The sequence below is a fragment of the Sapajus apella genome, unplaced genomic scaffold, assembly GCF_009761245.1.
Source record: "Sapajus apella isolate SASKATOON/1434 unplaced genomic scaffold, GSC_monkey_1.0 scaffold22, whole genome shotgun sequence".
NCBI lineage: Eukaryota > Metazoa > Chordata > Mammalia > Primates > Cebidae > Sapajus > Sapajus apella.
Genome location: NW_022436962.1, coordinates 28,428,611 through 28,444,379, shown reverse-complemented (window position 1 = coordinate 28,444,379; position 15,769 = coordinate 28,428,611). Strand labels below are relative to the sequence as shown.

Below are 15,769 nucleotides of genomic sequence, written 5' to 3'. Positions count from 1 at the left end.
CCCTCTGGGAGGCGCCCAGCAACTCTGGGAGGGGAGAGCCCGGCCCTGGACGCCGTGCTCCAGGATCAAAGCTCCAGCGCGGGTTCCCTCCGAGAGACTTTCTAGTCTGAAATTGCAGCCGCGCTTGCAGGCTTCGGCCTTAACAATACCTTGTAAATGCCATAGACAACCAACCTCTCTGGAGTCTGTGTCACCCCCTTCTGCCAAAACATGAATCCTCCCCTCCTTCTGGCTCTTCCAGTCTCTCCTCCAATTGTGCTCAATAAGACAGATGAAGCCATCAATCTTTATAGCATACCTGCCATTTGTCACCCTGGACACAGAGGCAAAGCTAACCCTTTCATTGAACACCCACTGTGTGCCCGAATCACCATGGTCCTGGGGGTTGCAGTGTTAATGGAGACGTAGTGTCTGCCCCAAGAGCCTGCCGGTGGTGGAAGATGCGGCCAAGTCACCCCATAGCCGCAGGGCGGTGTGCAGTGCTGGGTGGGAGGTGGCCAGAAGCTGAGTGCAGGCAGTGCTGGGGAGGGAGGACATCTGGAGCCAAGGCCCCAGAGCCATCCAGCCCATACATGGGGCCTCTGGACGCACTGTCATCTGGAGACATTTCAGGGGGCTACCTGCGGACTTGGCCTTCGTGACTTCACCAGCCTGTGGGTCCTTTTGGGCCAACACAGGGTCCAGCATTTCTCTTACCTCCTGGACCACATTGGCCCAGCCCAAGGCACATGATGGACAGCTGTGCGAATGCTTAGCTGGGTCTGGCTCAGAAGTGCTGCCCAGGTGGGCCGGGCCGTAGACCCCCACTTCTCAGCCTGTGCAGCTCGCCATCCTGGCTCTGAATCCTGTCCTATCAGGGTTTCTCTACTGAGGCCAGGAGACGCCTTGGTTGCTGAGAAGCAGGGTTGATGAAGGAGGCTGAGATTGAAGGTAGCAACACCACGGAGGGGCTAGGTCTTGTTGCCTCAGTCTCTCACCTAGCTCTGTTCCCCTACAGCAGGGAACACTGGTGAGGAGGAGTCTGGGCTCAAGGAAGCTGGGGAACCAGCCCAGAATTACAGTCAGTGAGTGGGGGCTGGGTCTTGAACCCACCGCCCTTAAGGTGCTCAGTCCACACCAGAACATAGGCACATCTTCAGCCCCAGGCTTAGCCATCCCCAGGGAGGCCCAGGCCCTGTGCCAGGGAGGGCGCCTCTGCCAACCGCCTGCAGCCAGAGACCAAGGGCCTTCTGCACTTGCTCTGCAGGGAGTTTCAAGGCGGCGGCCAACGGCAGGATCCTGAAGAAGCACTGTGAGTCCGAGCAGCGCTGCCTGGACCGGCTGATGGCAGATGTGCTGAGGCCCTTCGTGCCTGCCTATCATGGGGACGTGGTGAAGGACGGGGAGCGCTACAACCAGATGGATGACCTGCTGGCCGACTTTGACTCGCCCTGTGTGATGGACTGCAAGATGGGCATCAGGTGAGCCAGGCAAGCCACACGGCAGGTGCACAGCACAGCACTCAGGGCTTCCAGGAGGCCTCATAGGTGCAAGGGCAGGCTGAGGAGGCTGTTTGACCAATTAGAGCCTCCTCATCCCCAGGCATCTCCCATTATGTGCAGAGGGTGCAGGGACCTAGGCTTTGCCCATCATGGCCGCTTTCCTTCAGTGAGCAGAAGCCAGGGGCTGGCGGATTCAGAAGAGGGGCCCTGGCTGGGTTCTGAGCCCTTAGAGAGGGAAGAGAGAGCTGCCCTTGGTTCAGGTGGGATCGTCGGGGGTGGGGAGAGCACCAGGTAGGGAGGTAGCAGGATGGTGACTTCCTGCTATGTGAGTTGCCGACGGAGATGGGAATCGAGGTCTTTCCATCTCCCCAGCCCTTGTGAATGGGAAGAGTGGCTAGTGGAACATGTTGGCTTACCAAAAAAGACCTGCGCCTGCCTCCGAGCAGGAGGAAGCCCCCGACGGAGCTCAAGAAGCCCCCATGGCAGGGTGCTGCAGGGGCCCGAGGTGGGCGCGGAGTGGTCACTGGTCCTGTGTGCAGGACTGGCTCCCACCCCCAGGTTCCTGATAGGGGCTCAGTCTCACTGACACCTGCCCAGGGGATAAGCCTGGAGAGGACTCCAGGGAAGAGGAGAAAGGAAGAGTGGGCATGAGGAGGCTGGGCAGAGAGCAGACGGGGATGCCTGAGGCTGGCCGCCCTGATCTTGGGCTTGGTTTTGGCCTTGGGTTTTCTCATGACCTCTCAAACTGCAGCCTTTCCACTCCAAGTCATCCGCAGCACGGCTTCTTCTCCCTGGTGCGGGTTTGGTGAGCCTCCCGAAGGCCATCAGTCCACATGGTGTCCAGCATGCAGGGTTCAGGCTGTGGGGCTAGCCCTGGCTGCAGCGCCCAGGCTGGACGGCCAGAAGCTGGGCCCCTCCGTGTTGCCTTGCAGGGCTCGCTGCGGGGCCAGGCACAGAGACACAGCTCAGAGCAGAAGGCTGTGTCCGCTGTGAATGGTTGAACCGGTTTATTTCTCACAAGAGGAGACTGGGAAAGATGGGTGTGAGAGAAAAAGAGAGAGACGGGGAGACCAGGAGAGAAGTGGGCTAAGCCAGCCAGTTTTTCTTTCCTTCCTTCTCTCTCCTCCTGGGAGTTCTGTCCTAAGATCGGACCCTGCCCCTGCCTGTTGTGTTCTCTCGACCTTGCCCGCAGGGAAGGCTGGGAGGATGGAGAAGCACAGCCCAGCTCTGTTCTTGCGCCATCTGTGGCTGCCTCCCTCCCACCAGCCAAGGTCCTTACTATCTCTAACTCACAGGGACCTGGGATAGGGCAGGGAGGAGGCAGAGATGCCCCCAGCCAGCCCGAGGCCATTGCTTTTCCCGAGTCTGATTTCTGTCCCAGGATGGTATCCCCTGGCACACCAGAATGTGTCCCCTCAGGGGAGGCCCGGCCCTTCCTTCCAACCCAGACGGCAGCAGGCCTGCCTGCCAGCAGGGGAGCAGGCACAGGTCACAGACAACCACATGGAGAGTAATCCAACTGCTGTCCACTCAGATCTGGCCAAAAAATACTCCCTGTGTGAAGAACATCTGGCTGGGCATTTCTGGAAGCTGGCTGTTTCAAGGACACAGCCAGCCAAATGCAGGGCCAGGCTGCCCCAGAACCTGCCTGCTCCTGCTGGGACAGGAGCCCCACCCCTGCCTCAGGGCTGCCCCCACACAGCCCCTTGACTCCTGCAGCTTCTCTCTGCACCCTATCGCTCTCAGGAGAGACCTAGAGTGACCAAGCCTGGAGCACATGTAACCCCATCTTGGTGGGCAGGGGAGCAGAATGAGAGACGGGTATGTGTGGAAGGGAAGAGGGAGGTCTCCCCAGAACCAGGGCGCACCCAGCCCCGTCTTTTCTGCACACAATCCTTCTTGTTCCAAGGGCTGCGCCCGCTGCTTCCATTCTTTATCCCATTGCGTTCTCACTGCCATTCTGGGAGACGGGTCATGTTCCGGTGTGAGCAGGAGGATCTGTCACCCAGAGGTTCCGTGGCTCATCGGGGCCACCCAGCCAGGCAGCAGCTTGGTACGGTTCTGCACCAGGCTTGCCAGACTGCAAATCAGGCCCCCAGCTGCAGCCCAGCCCTTCCCAAGGGGGCTGTATGGGACTCAGCATCCATGGTGTTTACCAGGTGTGCCGAGCTAGCTCCTTCCGGGCCGTGGACTGTGACCTTCTCCCAAGTGTGTTCATCCAGAACGCTTGGCCACAGAGCCTCTCCCAAGACTGGCTGCCCATGGTCACCTCCAGAGTGTGGCCTGTTCATGACAGAGGGAGGAGGCTGGAGCCGAGAGTTATCTCAAACGCTGAGTCCCAGGGCAAAAGGGGTTGAGACATGTCACAGAGAAAGGGAAGAGCTGGTCACCAAACAGCACTGGCTCTGGCGAGGGCACAGGGGTGATACTAAGGAGAATGTGGTGCAGTTGCTGGTAGTGTCTGCACCTCAGAGCTTCTTGGGATCCTGGCTCCCATGGACACGTGCTCAGTGGCTCTGGGGCATGCTCTGAGGTGTGTGACTTGTCCTGGAGAGTCAGCACTGTCTTCCTGACCTCGGGACTAGCAGCCTGGGGACTGCAGACAAGAGCCTGTCCCTAGCACCTCTGCCCTTTAGGAGCTCTGGGTGGCTTTTGCCCGCCTCCTGTTGACTCTCCAAGCTGGCCTTTCTCAGAGGAGCACTTCCTCCACCCGGCCTTGATCTCCTCCTCCCCCAGTGTCCTGTGAGTGGGCGAGCAGGTCTCTGCTTCCTTGCATGGCTTGGAGCTTTGACTTTGCCTCGGGCAGGCAGAGGAGTGTGGGGAGGTGCTCAGCCTCACCTCCCTGTGGGCCTCCTGTGCCACTATCCAGCTGGCAGCCCCTGTGGGCATCTCCCCCCAGCCCCTTTCCTCTCCTGGGCAGTGAGTGACCGCCCACTTTGAGCCGTGGGGGCCCTGTTTGGAGAAAGGCCATGTGAAAAGGGATTTGACATTGAGGTCTGCTTCCTGTTTAAGGAGTTACTGAGAGCTCTTTGCAGAAGCGCAGCTAGCCACCCACCCACCGTGCAGGCCCTACAGCACACTCTGAAGTCCCTTGCCCAGCCTGGCTGCCCCTTTTCTCCACGGTACACACACACATGCACACACAGCCGCTGCCTCGGCACTCTGGTCCCCACTGACCTGGCTCTGCATGTGAAGGGTGTGCTGTGTGCATGTCCGGCATGCGTGCACCTGTGTGTGTGCAGTGGTGCACCGGAGTACATGTGTATGTGCATGCGTGTGCATGAGCACGTGTGTGTGTGCACACAAGGACCCAAACCCAGAGCTACTGACGTCCCCCACCAGCCCTCATCACCTCCTGGAAGGTCCTAACAAGCCAGGCCTAGGTTCATACCCAAGGATTTATTTTTTTCTTCTCTTTTCTTTCAGTGCAAATTTCAATTAATATAGTGGTTTCTGAGAGCCTGTCATTTTTAAGATGCGATGATTTTTGTTTAGTCTGTTCTGGGTCCCAAACCAGCAACTTGGAGAAGGCGTGGTGGGCAGTGTCAGAGCAAGGCTGGGAGACAGATGCGGGAGAGTGGAGGGCAGGTGGGCGGGGCCTCTGTGGGCAGCTCCCGCCCACACAGGGCAAAGGGGAGAACACTTCCCCATCCTGTGACTGACACTGCTGATTTCTGCCTCCTCAAGGGCTGCGGGCAGCCTCTGAGCCTGTTGTGTAGGGAGGCTGAGGCTTTAAAAGGAGAGCAGGAGAGAGGGGTGGGATGATTCACCCGCCTCTGGTCTGCAGAAGGCAGAAGCACAGAAGTGTGTGCTGTGCGTGTGTATCCCAGCAGCTCACGGCCAGCGGTTCAGCCTGGGCTGCTCAAGTCCCCTGCGGTCCCTGGCCCTGTTACCTCCTGTCTAGCTGGTCCTCGCCAGTTCAGCTGGAGCTGCTGGTGTGGAGGCCAGAGCCATGAGGCAATTGAGTTGGAAGCACTTACTCAGGTGCTTGGGGCTCGGGGCCCAGGTATGAGGAGACCTGGTGTTGATGGGGCAGGGGGTGCCAGGCATGTCTCCGGGTTGAGGAGCCCCCTACCTTCCCCCCTCCCCCATTACGGACTTCTCCATCCACACTGGGGCCCCTTCTGAGGCCACCTTCCGACCTCAACTTTGTGCTCCAGGTTTCTCCTCTTTGGAAAGAGCCAGGGACATTGATGGGCAGGCTCAGCCTTCAGGCTGCCTGAGAACAACGGAGATAGATGGGGGCTTGAGGAGGGCAGAACGGCTTCTCCCACCAAGGCAGGCTCCGGCTTTGGAAGCCCTGGCTTTACGGAAGGGTCCAGGCAGCCAAAGGGGGTACAGTGGGCCCTGAGCAGACCCTGCCTTGCCCCCAGTCCCCTCTCTCAGCTCCACCGTAGCAGCAGGAGCAGGATAAGCACCCAGCTGCCCTGCCTCCATCTTCCTTCTTCTGCCGGTTCCTGTGGGGTCTCCCCAGGAGGAGCTCCTTGGGCTTTGTGAGGCTGTCCGACGGGCTTGGAGTGAAGGCCTTTTGATTCAGCGAGGCCACCCGTTTTCTCTTGGATCAAGAGCCTGTCCCAGGCTGGGTGGTGGTGCACACCTGTAACCCCAGCACTTTGGGAGGCCAAGGTGTGAGGATCGTTTGAGGCTAGAAGTTTGAGACTAACCTGGGCAACATAGTGAGACTCCCCTATCTACTAAAAAAAATTGTTTTTAAAAAAAGAGAAAAAAATTAGAGCCAGCCCCAGCTGGAGCAGAGTGTGCCACCCCCTTGGAAGGACGTGCCTTGACTCGGGGTGCTAAGCTGACCGCGGCCGTTGGGCAAGGCACACCCTGAACCTTCATCCACCAGGAGGGAGAGGAGCTGCTGCTGAGCCCTACCCCAGCCCGCGGCCCTCATGTCACCCCCCCCCCCCCCCCCCCGATTCAGGACCTACCTGGAGGAGGAGCTCACGAAGGCCCGGAAGAAGCCCAGCCTGCGGAAGGACATGTACCAGAAGATGATCGAGGTGGACCCTGAGGCCCCCACCGAGGAGGAGAAAGCACAGCGCGCTGTGACCAAGCCGCGGTACATGCAGTGGCGGGAGACCATCAGCTCCACCGCCACCCTGGGGTTCAGGATCGAGGGAATCAAGGTGAGGCTGGCAAGGTGCGGCAGCCTCCACATGCTGGAGTGAGGGTGGCCTCGGGCCCCACCCGTGCCCACCTCAGGGGCCTGGCTACTCTCAGGGCCCTTTGGAAGCTGTCAGCTTCTCCAGCCACAGGCTGAGAGTGTGGGAGGCCACCTCACTCTGCAGACATCAGCCTGTCCTCAGTCTGAGATACAGGCGGGGTGGCTGTGTAGGGGGCTCGGGCTCGGAGCAGAGCGGCTTCTATCCCTGCCAGCTGTCAGCCCTCTGCCGAGGACTCTCCACTTAGCCCAGACGGTGCCTGGCACCGAGAGCCAGGCGAGAGCCGCCTGCTGGACGTCCATAGGGGAGCTGGTTCGTTCTGCTCCGGCTGCACACCGGGACTGGCAGACAATCCGGGGATGGGAGGAGCACGCTGGCGGCCTTTGATGTTGGAGCCAGGGTCCCTCCGAAACCGTATTCTCTCCTCTTTGCTCTTCGATGTCCTTTTTTTTCTTTGAAAGTTCAAAATATTTATTGGAACAGAAATAGCAGTATAAGCCCCAAAGAAACGACATGACAAACTTTGTAAGTAAAATGTAATTTTCCCCTAATTGATATATTTGTGTGTGTGGTTTACAAAATGACGGCTCTGTCCCTTCTGTCCCTTTGTGCCCGTGTGTATCCTGCAGAAAAGTTGTTAGCTCTGGCTATGGACACACACAAACTTCCTATACATAATTATGTTCAAATGTTTATTTACTTTCCCCAGAACAAATTGGGGGATTGGCCCTGTCTGGATTGCCAACTGTCTGGATTGATCACGGCACTGCCTGCACTGACCGCCCTGTCCCTGGGCCCCTGCGTACATTCTTGCTGTTAAATTTACTAGAGCAGGGCTTTGGGGTGCGGGCCCCTCAGGGTCTCAGACAGCTGTCCTTCTGGAGCAGGTGGCAGTTCCTGTGCGGTTGTCGGGTCTCCTATTCTCTGTCCAGTCGCCTGCGTCGTCTGTGGTGTCCAGCCTGGAGTCAGGTTGGCAGCCGATGGTCCTGACGGGAGGTTCCCTCAGCCTCCTTTCAGATGGCATTTACACATACGCTTCCGCGGTTGCCGATGGTTCGCTGCCCACACCGGCATGTGGGGCAAGTTTCTACCTTTCCGTGGGACAGCTGCTTTGCGAGCTCTGGACTGAGAAAGACATTTGCCCCCTTCTTTGTCTTTCTTGCATCCAGCTCTGAGACTGGATGAAAATTCTGTGCCCCTCCTCCTTCTCTTAACATTCACTTTCTTTTCTTTATTTCTCCGAAACAATCCACTTTCCCTTCACCTCTCCCTCTCAAGCAGAATGTGCTCCTGGTCTCTGTCTATTGTCCAGCAGTCGGAACAGCCGACAGCCTGTCTTCCCGCTCCGAGAGAAGCCAGCTGTCTTCACCATCACCTGCCTGCCTCGGCGTCAGCTGAGAGGCTCTGCCTGGGGTGTGCCTTCCTCAGTCCTGCCAGTCCTGGGGAAGGCAGCCACAGTGGGGACACTGCTGAAGCGGTCTCCAGCCTGAGGGCAGGCACAGCTCACTGCTGGGACTCCTCGGGGGCACTCCTTCCCATCCTTTGTCCCTAAAGAACAGATTTCCTCATAGGTCAGCAAAGCCCCCCAGGTGGGCCCAGGGCAGCCTGAGCAGAGACGGCGCCCGGGCCAGGAAAATGGAGTGGGGTGAGGAGGGAGCAGAGGCGGGCAGGGCTGCGTCGGATCCTGGCTTTTGGAAAACCTGAAAGAAGAGACTAGATTATAATGAAGGAAGTCGAGCTGAGCTCGGGGCGGGAGCGCTTCTCTCCTGCCTGTGCTGGCGAAGGTGCCTCTGGAGGACAGGGACCCGCCGACCCTGGAGCAGGAAGTTGAGGCCAACCCTCTCTCTCTCCCTGCTGTTGCTCTCAGGACCGGCCAGCCCCCTGCCATGCTCCTCCATCCTCAGCCCAGACGCCCCTCATACCTCCAGGCTGTTCCCACCACTGTCCACTCTGCTAGGGATGCCAGTGCCACCCTCTGTGTTCTCCTGTGTCTGCGCCCAGGGTGACTCCCCTCTACTGTGCACGCCGCCTCCCTGCCCCCTACCTGGACACCTGGGTGCCTCTGCTGGCCCTGCCCCGGGTCTGGAGGGGGCTGGCCTGCTCTGTGGCGTTGGGTGGATGAGAACAGTCTCTGCCGGAGGGTCCCTGCTGACCCCCTCCTGGGTGGGGTGTCGTTCTGTTTCTCAGAAAGAAGATGGCACCGTGAACCGGGACTTCAAGAAGACCAAAACGCGGGAGCAGGTCACCGAGGCCTTCAGAGAGTTCACTAAAGGAAACCATAACATCTTGGTGAGTCTGGTGCCTCTGGAGAGGGTCTCTCCAGCCAGCCAGGGAGGGACAACCGAGTCTGCTCTGGAGGTGCCTGCGGGGAGGACAAGGCGCCGCCAGGGACAGCGCACCTCAGCCCGTTTGTAGGGCTCTGTGGAGAGGCCGCTGGCAGAGACTTTTGTGGCTCTCTCACTCTGCCCTTTCAAAAGTCGAGGGCACGCCAGGCACAGTGGCTCACACCTGTAATCTCAGCACTTTGGGAGGCTGAGGCAGGCAGATTACCTGAGGTCAGGAGTTCGAGACCATCCTAGCCAACATAGTGAAATCCCATCTCTACTAAAAACACAAAAATTAGCCGAACATGGTGGCATATACCTGGAATTCCAGCTACTTGGGAGATTGAGGCAGGAGAATCGCTTTACCTGGGAGGCAGAGGTTGCAGTGAGCTGAGATCGCACGACTGCTCTCCAGCTTGGGCAGCAAGAGTGAAACTCTGTCTCAAAAAATAAAAATAAAAATAAAAAGTCAAGGGCACTGAAGCTTGTGCCCAGGAAGGTTTCTATCCACCCTGGTGCCAAACCTCTGCTTGGAAGGTGAAAAGGAAGGCAATGTGCTTGTCCCTGACATGCGCCGGGTAGGTGGGGAAGTGCGGTGGACACTCACAAACTCTCCCTTAGCCATCAGCCTCACGGCTCCAGAGAGCAGTTTCCACCCGCTGAGAGAGAACTGCTGGGTTTCCACAGGTCCTGCCGCCTGCCAGGTGTTATGGCAAGTGCGCAGCACATCCTCACAGCAGCCCTCTGGGGTGGGTAGACCTGCTCGTCCCCATCTTGTGTGCCCGGGGTCACACTGCCCCCTGCCAGCCAGAGCTGGCTAGCTGTCTCCGAGTCCGGGGGTGTGGCTCATACAAGTTCATGACAAACTGATGTCTTGTGTGTTGCTGCTGCAGCGGCTGGCAGGCTGGATAGATGCTCTGCCCACTGGGACCAGAGTGCTGACCCTCCCTGCTGAGTTAGGGAGTGTGGTGCCACGGCGCCCCAAGTGCACCGCTCCCTGGGACAGTCAGAGATCCAGGCACATCTGGGACATGGGCCCTGGAGGCCCCGTGAGAGGCACCTTCTGAACAGGCCACAGCAGCTGCAGAGCAAGTAGGGATGGACCAGGCAGCCTTTTCTGCAAGGAGATCAGTACCCGCTGGAGCTGGGAAACCTTCCTTTTTGAGCTGGGGAGGGTTGCCTGGGCCCCTGGCAAGCTCTGAGCCTGCAGGCATGGGGGATGCACCTGATCTTCTGTATCCCATGCCCTCCATTCCTGAGTCCCCCTCAAGGGAGGGTCTCAGCCCCTGAGCAGGGGCACCACGGAACATGCCTCCTGGGCCTGGGACCGAGAGGGGTTTGTTCCTGCTACTGCACTCTCCAGGGAGCCAGTCGGCTGGCTCTGCCGGCTGTCACTGCTTTCCAGCAGGCATCGAGGAACTCTGTGTATTTGTGTCTGATGAGCTTCCCAAGGCAGCCTGGGGGGTGTGAGACCCACAGAGCTGGCTTCTGGGGAGCACGGGGTACCCCCAAGGCCAGCAGAGAGCTTGACATGAGTTTATAGGGCCCCACGGAGAGGCCACTGGCAGAGATATTTGTGGTTCTCCTCTTTGTCTGTCCTTTGAAAAGTCAAGGGCGTTGACATTTATGCTGAGAAAGACGCCGTGGCAGCCCTGCTCTCAGGAAGCTGCCTCTAGATGTCCGGCATTCAGGGTCAACAGCACTCCCAGGAGGACCCACTAGAGGCCGAGGGGCTGCTCTGGAGCTGCACCTCCTGCTCTTGGAGGAAGGGTGGCGGGAGAAGGGCGGGAGCCGAGCCCAGCCGCACCGCCGCCTCTGGGCTGCAGTTTCTTCGCTGTAGATAAAGAGGTTGAAACAGCCATCAGGGGTAAGGGCACTGCCACTTCTGCAGTGACTCTAATGAGCTAAATGGGCTAAAATACACCCTTCCCCACACAGTGTTGAAAATCTGTTCATCTTTCTGTTCTCAGATCGCCTATCGGGACCGGCTGAAGGCCATTCGAACCACTCTAGAAGTTTCTCCCTTCTTCAAGTGCCATGAGGTAGATGCTGGGTTTTTGCCCTCTTGAGCAGAGAGCTGCACATGCTGGCAGGCCTTCTTCTTCCAGAAGCCTGGGCGGTCGGCCGTTTTTAGGGTGGAGCAGCCAGAGGCAGGCCATCAGGGACTAGCCCCCTTTGTCTTAATGCTCCCTGGGGTGACCACACAGGCTGTCCTGCCTGGGAGCCCTGGCTATTGCCCCCTTTCTCCTCCCTCGTCCTCCAGCTCCAGAGTCTTGTCCATTCTGGGCGGTGGTGGCAGGATTTCTATCCCCCAAACCCCATGGTCTCATGGCAGAAGCTCTCTGAGGTGCCAGAGTAGCTGGGCACCCCCGACCACCAGCTACATCTTCAGATGAGACCCTGAGGAGGGCAGGCAGGTCTTCAGGTGCCACTCGGGCACAACTGGAACCCCTCATCTGCTCCCACCTCTGCAGACGTCGGTTGGCAGGGGCAGCAGGCAGCAGGCGGGGAACTGAGGCACCTGAGAGAGGCCCTGGGAGGCTTCAGCAGGTTCCCTGGAGGGGGAGTCTAGGTCCCCAGCCACATGACACATTCACACACACACTCACAGATCATACACTCATCAACCCTACACCACACACATTCACACACATTCACAGATGACTCAACCTTACACCACACACATTCACACACACATTCACAGATGACACAATCATCAATCCTACATCATGGAGAGGAAGGAAAAGGAAGGGAAGAGGAGGGGAGGGCAGGGGAGCAGGCCAGAGTCAGGGGGTGAAGGGGTGCCTGCTGCTGCCCACACAGAAGGGTGGTCACCGATCCCAGAACCCAATACCTTCTGCCCCAGCATGGCCACTCTTGGGCGGGCTCTGCTGCCTGTCTGAGAACGGGGATTGGAATTACAGGCTCCGGGCTGCCTGGCCTGATCGAGCCTCCCCCTGGGTTACCCAGGCCACAGAGGGGAGGGCAGGGCAGGGGCTCCAGCTCACCCTTCACCCCCCTGTTCCCCTCAGGTCATTGGCAGCTCCCTCCTCTTCATCCACGACAAGAAGGAACAGGCCAAAGTGTGGATGATTGACTTTGGGAAAACCACGCCCCTCCCCGAGGGCCAGACCCTGCAGCACGACGTGCCCTGGCAGGAGGGGAACCGGGAGGATGGCTACCTCTCTGGGCTGAACAACCTCATCGACATCCTGACCGAAATGTCCCAGGATGCCCCCCTCGCCTGAGCAGCCTGTGCCCTCCCTCCCTCGCCTGAGCGGCCCGCGCCCTCCCTGGCCCCCACCTGGGCCTCCTTTCCTCCCCCTGTGCTTCCTTTCTTGTTCCTGACTTTTCCTTCACTTCCACCTGGGCTCAATCCCGGAACTGACCCTCCCGAGCTGCACTACAAGACACTTTGTAGAAGAGGAGAGTTTCTAGTCATTTTCCTAACTTCAGGGTTTGGAGGTAGCATTTGCACTGCTCTTTGTAGAGAGGGTCACCTACTAGAAGGGAGATGCCCAGTCTGAGAGGCGGATCAGGTGTAGAGCTGGAGGGGGTCCCTGGCTGCTGAGGGGACCCTACCAGATGAGCCCTGCCTCTGGGAGTCCCCTAGGAAGCGGTGGCCTGGGCCGACCACCTGCAGACGCCTGCTGCCCCCTGGAGGCCAGTGCTGTTAGCGCGCTGCCAAGCACAGCCTTGTTTTTGCCAGGGCTTTCCCCAGCCGAGAGCCCAGGGGGCCGGCTGGGTCCCTGGTGCCTGGCTGGGAAGCAGGGCTTTCTGGTAGTTGGGGCAAAAAAACCATTGGGGAGCCACATGTTGACTGTGAGCGAAGTGCCTTCCTATTAGCAGCCCAAGGGATGCCTTGGTGGCCTCCCTGGGGCTGCTCAGGCAAGGCCCCCCCACCCATCTGGTAAGGAAACTGCTGGCTTCAGGCCAGACCCAGCAGCCAGGAGAAGGCTGAAGCCAGCTTGGCTGTGTTCTGTGACTGAGGCCTTCCCAGAGGAGGCAAGCAGAGGCTGTGCTCTTCCATTTGGAATCGCTGTCCGAGTTGAGAAGATACACTATGCCATGCTGAGCTCCAGGGGTGCTACCAGGGAAGGCGGGACCTACAGTCTCTGGGCCCTGGCCCCAGGGAGGGACATGCTTTTCTTGACCCTCATCTACCTGGTGCTAGTTGGTCAACCCTGCCTGCATACATGGGCTTCTGTCATGAGGCCCAGAGTCCCTTGCGGATACAGAGACGGGAAGAGCGCAGCCTGCAGCAGGCAGGAAGGAGGCAGGCGTCTGGCTTCCAGAGATGCGCGTGGCCCCCGGCATCGCTGCCTCTGAAATAAGTCTTACTGCCTGAAGGGCTTAGATGGCGGCTGCTCCAGTGTCGTGTGGGCATCTGCAGGGTATGCGGTGGATGCCAGGGCATGCTCGAGGCATCTCTTCCTGAAGTCTCTGCGTTTCAGGATTCGTGGAGAACCTATTTAAGCCCAATTTTAACTGAAAGCCAGTGATTTTGTTATTGAGGGGAATGTAAAATGTGTATGACCTCCTAAGAACAAAACCCCCAGCTCTGTGGAGCTGTGACCCCGGGCTCCTCGGGGCTTGCCACCCGATCCTTTGCCATCAGAGGTACAGGAGCTAGGAGAGACTGGGAGCAGGGACACAGTGGGAGACAGTGTGGACCCAGGTGTGTGTCTTTAGAGGAGCCACTGCCTACCCCGCCACCCTGGGGTCTCTGGGGGAACTGCCAACCTGCCCACGGGACTACATTTCCCCTTTTGTGCTGGAAGTGTGAGTGACACTTGGTGGGGGAGGAGGGTGGGACGCATGAGGATGTATAAGTACAGATTTCAAAAAAGGAAATCACTTAAGCTTCCTGGCTCTTGTTGGAAACAGTGGTGAGCTCCTGTGTGGGCCGACTTGCTAAAGGTCACACCGCCCGGTGGAGCACGAGAGACCTCGTGACAGCATGTGATCTGGAAGGCAGGCAGGCTGGGGGCGTCAGGGAGCCAAAGTCAGCTCGGGGTCTCTGAAGCTCTAGTGACTTTTGGGCTAGAAGGGACCCCGGTGGTCTGTGTTTCAGCCATTTGCAGGGCAGGGACATCAATTCAGACGTAAAGATTCTATGACTATGGACTGGCCAAAAGTTATCCTCATTCCATCTGTGAAAGAAGTTTGCTAAAGCAAATTCACGATATGAATGAAAATTACAGGGGACTTGTTTTAAGAGAACAAAACGTTCCAAGCACTTTAGGCAGACACCCGTTGTTTGCAAACAATGTGCTAATATGCAAATGACGTGCTTATTAAAGGGGGCCTGTGGGGCCTCTTACTGGCAGTACTTCGCTGCGGGTTACGTTAAACATGTGAAAGTGTATCAAATAGCATCACTGTAGGGTTGTTCTGTTACTTAGGGTTTTTGTTTCGTTCTGGGTTTTGTTTTTTTGCTTTTTGTTTGTATTTAGCTTGCTAGTTCTCCTCTTCTGCACCTACTCTGCCTCTGCCACCCACTTCCCTGCCATCCGGCCCTTCCCCTTGTCTCAAGTGGGATATATGGATCCTGGAATGGCCAGAACTCCTGCCCTGGCAGCCTGGAAGACCGTGCCTGCCCAGCCCTCATCCCCGCAGGGACTCCTTGGGTCCTGGCAGCGCAGGTGCCAGCAGGCAGGACAAGCTGCATGTACCTGTGCCCAGGTGAGTGGGCACTGGACCCTCTTGCCCTGTCCTCCCAGGGCCTCCCGGGAGTTCTTGGCTTCCAGCACTGCTTAGCATTTTTGGAAGGTTCCCTCAACTGCTTGCTTTTCCCAGGCTTGCCTTTAGTGTCATGTAAGACATTTTTAAGTTATATTTATTTTGTTGGGTTTTAAAATTGCACAGAACACTAAGACCGAAAGGCTGGACTCTTGCTTCTCCGTGAAAGCTTTGCCTTTGTTGTGAACTTCTTTCCCACTTGGTGGAAAGAGCCCAGAAGCAGGCCTGGGCCCGTCAGATGGACTCCTTCCTCCTCCAGTTGCATTTAGCTTTGAGCTTCTCTGCATCCGTCCACCCCGTGTGTATATAGCCCAGCTGCTGGCTCTGGGGTGTGCACCCTGTCAGTGCCTTTTGTTCTGGAGGAGAAGACCCCCCCAGAGAGGCTCTCTTCCTCTTCTTCACCCCTCTCCCCACGGGACCTTGTAGAAAACTGAGCTGTTACAAACCCCCTGCACAGTGCCTGTCAAACAGATGCAAACCTTCCTGAATAAAGCCTTGGAGACCAGCACTGTCTGTGGTGTGATCCTTCTGGCCGCCAGCCCTCGAGACCTGACTGAGGGGCAGGCTGGGGGGTCTGAGGAAGCTAGAGGACCCACACGGGGGCTGTTAGGAGAGTGGGTATCAGATTGGGTAACATTTTAAGTGGTAAAGAATATAAACCACTCTTTGAGGTGAGTCTTTTCAACTCTTATGAAACTTTGAAATAGTAGCTCAGAGACTAGAGCATCAACCAGAAGCACTGCCCCCAAGTGGGAAGCAGGGGTCTCTGTGCAGCAATTGCTTCTGGAGCCTTACTCTATGCTAGACTGGGGCTGAACGTGCCAATTGGAGTTGCTGTTTTACCCAGATCAACTTCCTGAACAAAGATTTATAGCCTCTGTTTTACAGATGAGGAAACTGAGGTTTAGATCAAGCAACTTGACTTAAGTGGAGAGCAGGGAATCTAGAATGTGTCTGGATTCAAAACCAATTCTGTCGTCCTCCTAACCGGGGGGATGTCTGGAGGGCAGAGAGCCTGTCTTATCTTTGTCCCAAAGCCCAGGCTCTAAGCCCC

At 57.8% G+C, this 15,769-nt stretch overlaps 1 protein-coding gene across 3 annotated transcripts in view; it reads left to right on the top strand.

Moving 5' to 3' along the window:
* Nucleotides 1-15,220, top strand: part of ITPKB (inositol-trisphosphate 3-kinase B) — a 104,790-nt gene extending 89,570 nt beyond the window's left edge. For 2 of the 3 annotated variants that reach the window (XM_032289454.1, XM_032289456.1), the window contains exons 4-8: nucleotides 1,247-1,460; nucleotides 6,409-6,613; nucleotides 8,837-8,938; nucleotides 10,944-11,015; nucleotides 12,006-12,221. In XM_032289454.1, coding sequence (XP_032145345.1) covers nucleotides 1,247-1,460; nucleotides 6,409-6,613; nucleotides 8,837-8,938; nucleotides 10,944-11,015; nucleotides 12,006-12,221 — 809 coding nt within the window. Of the gene's footprint in view, nucleotides 1-1,246; nucleotides 1,461-6,408; nucleotides 6,614-8,836; nucleotides 8,939-10,943; nucleotides 11,016-12,005 lie in introns of all 3 variants that reach the window. The other variant, XM_032289455.1, reaches the window with a different exon arrangement.
* Nucleotides 15,221-15,769: the final 549 nt, after the last annotated feature.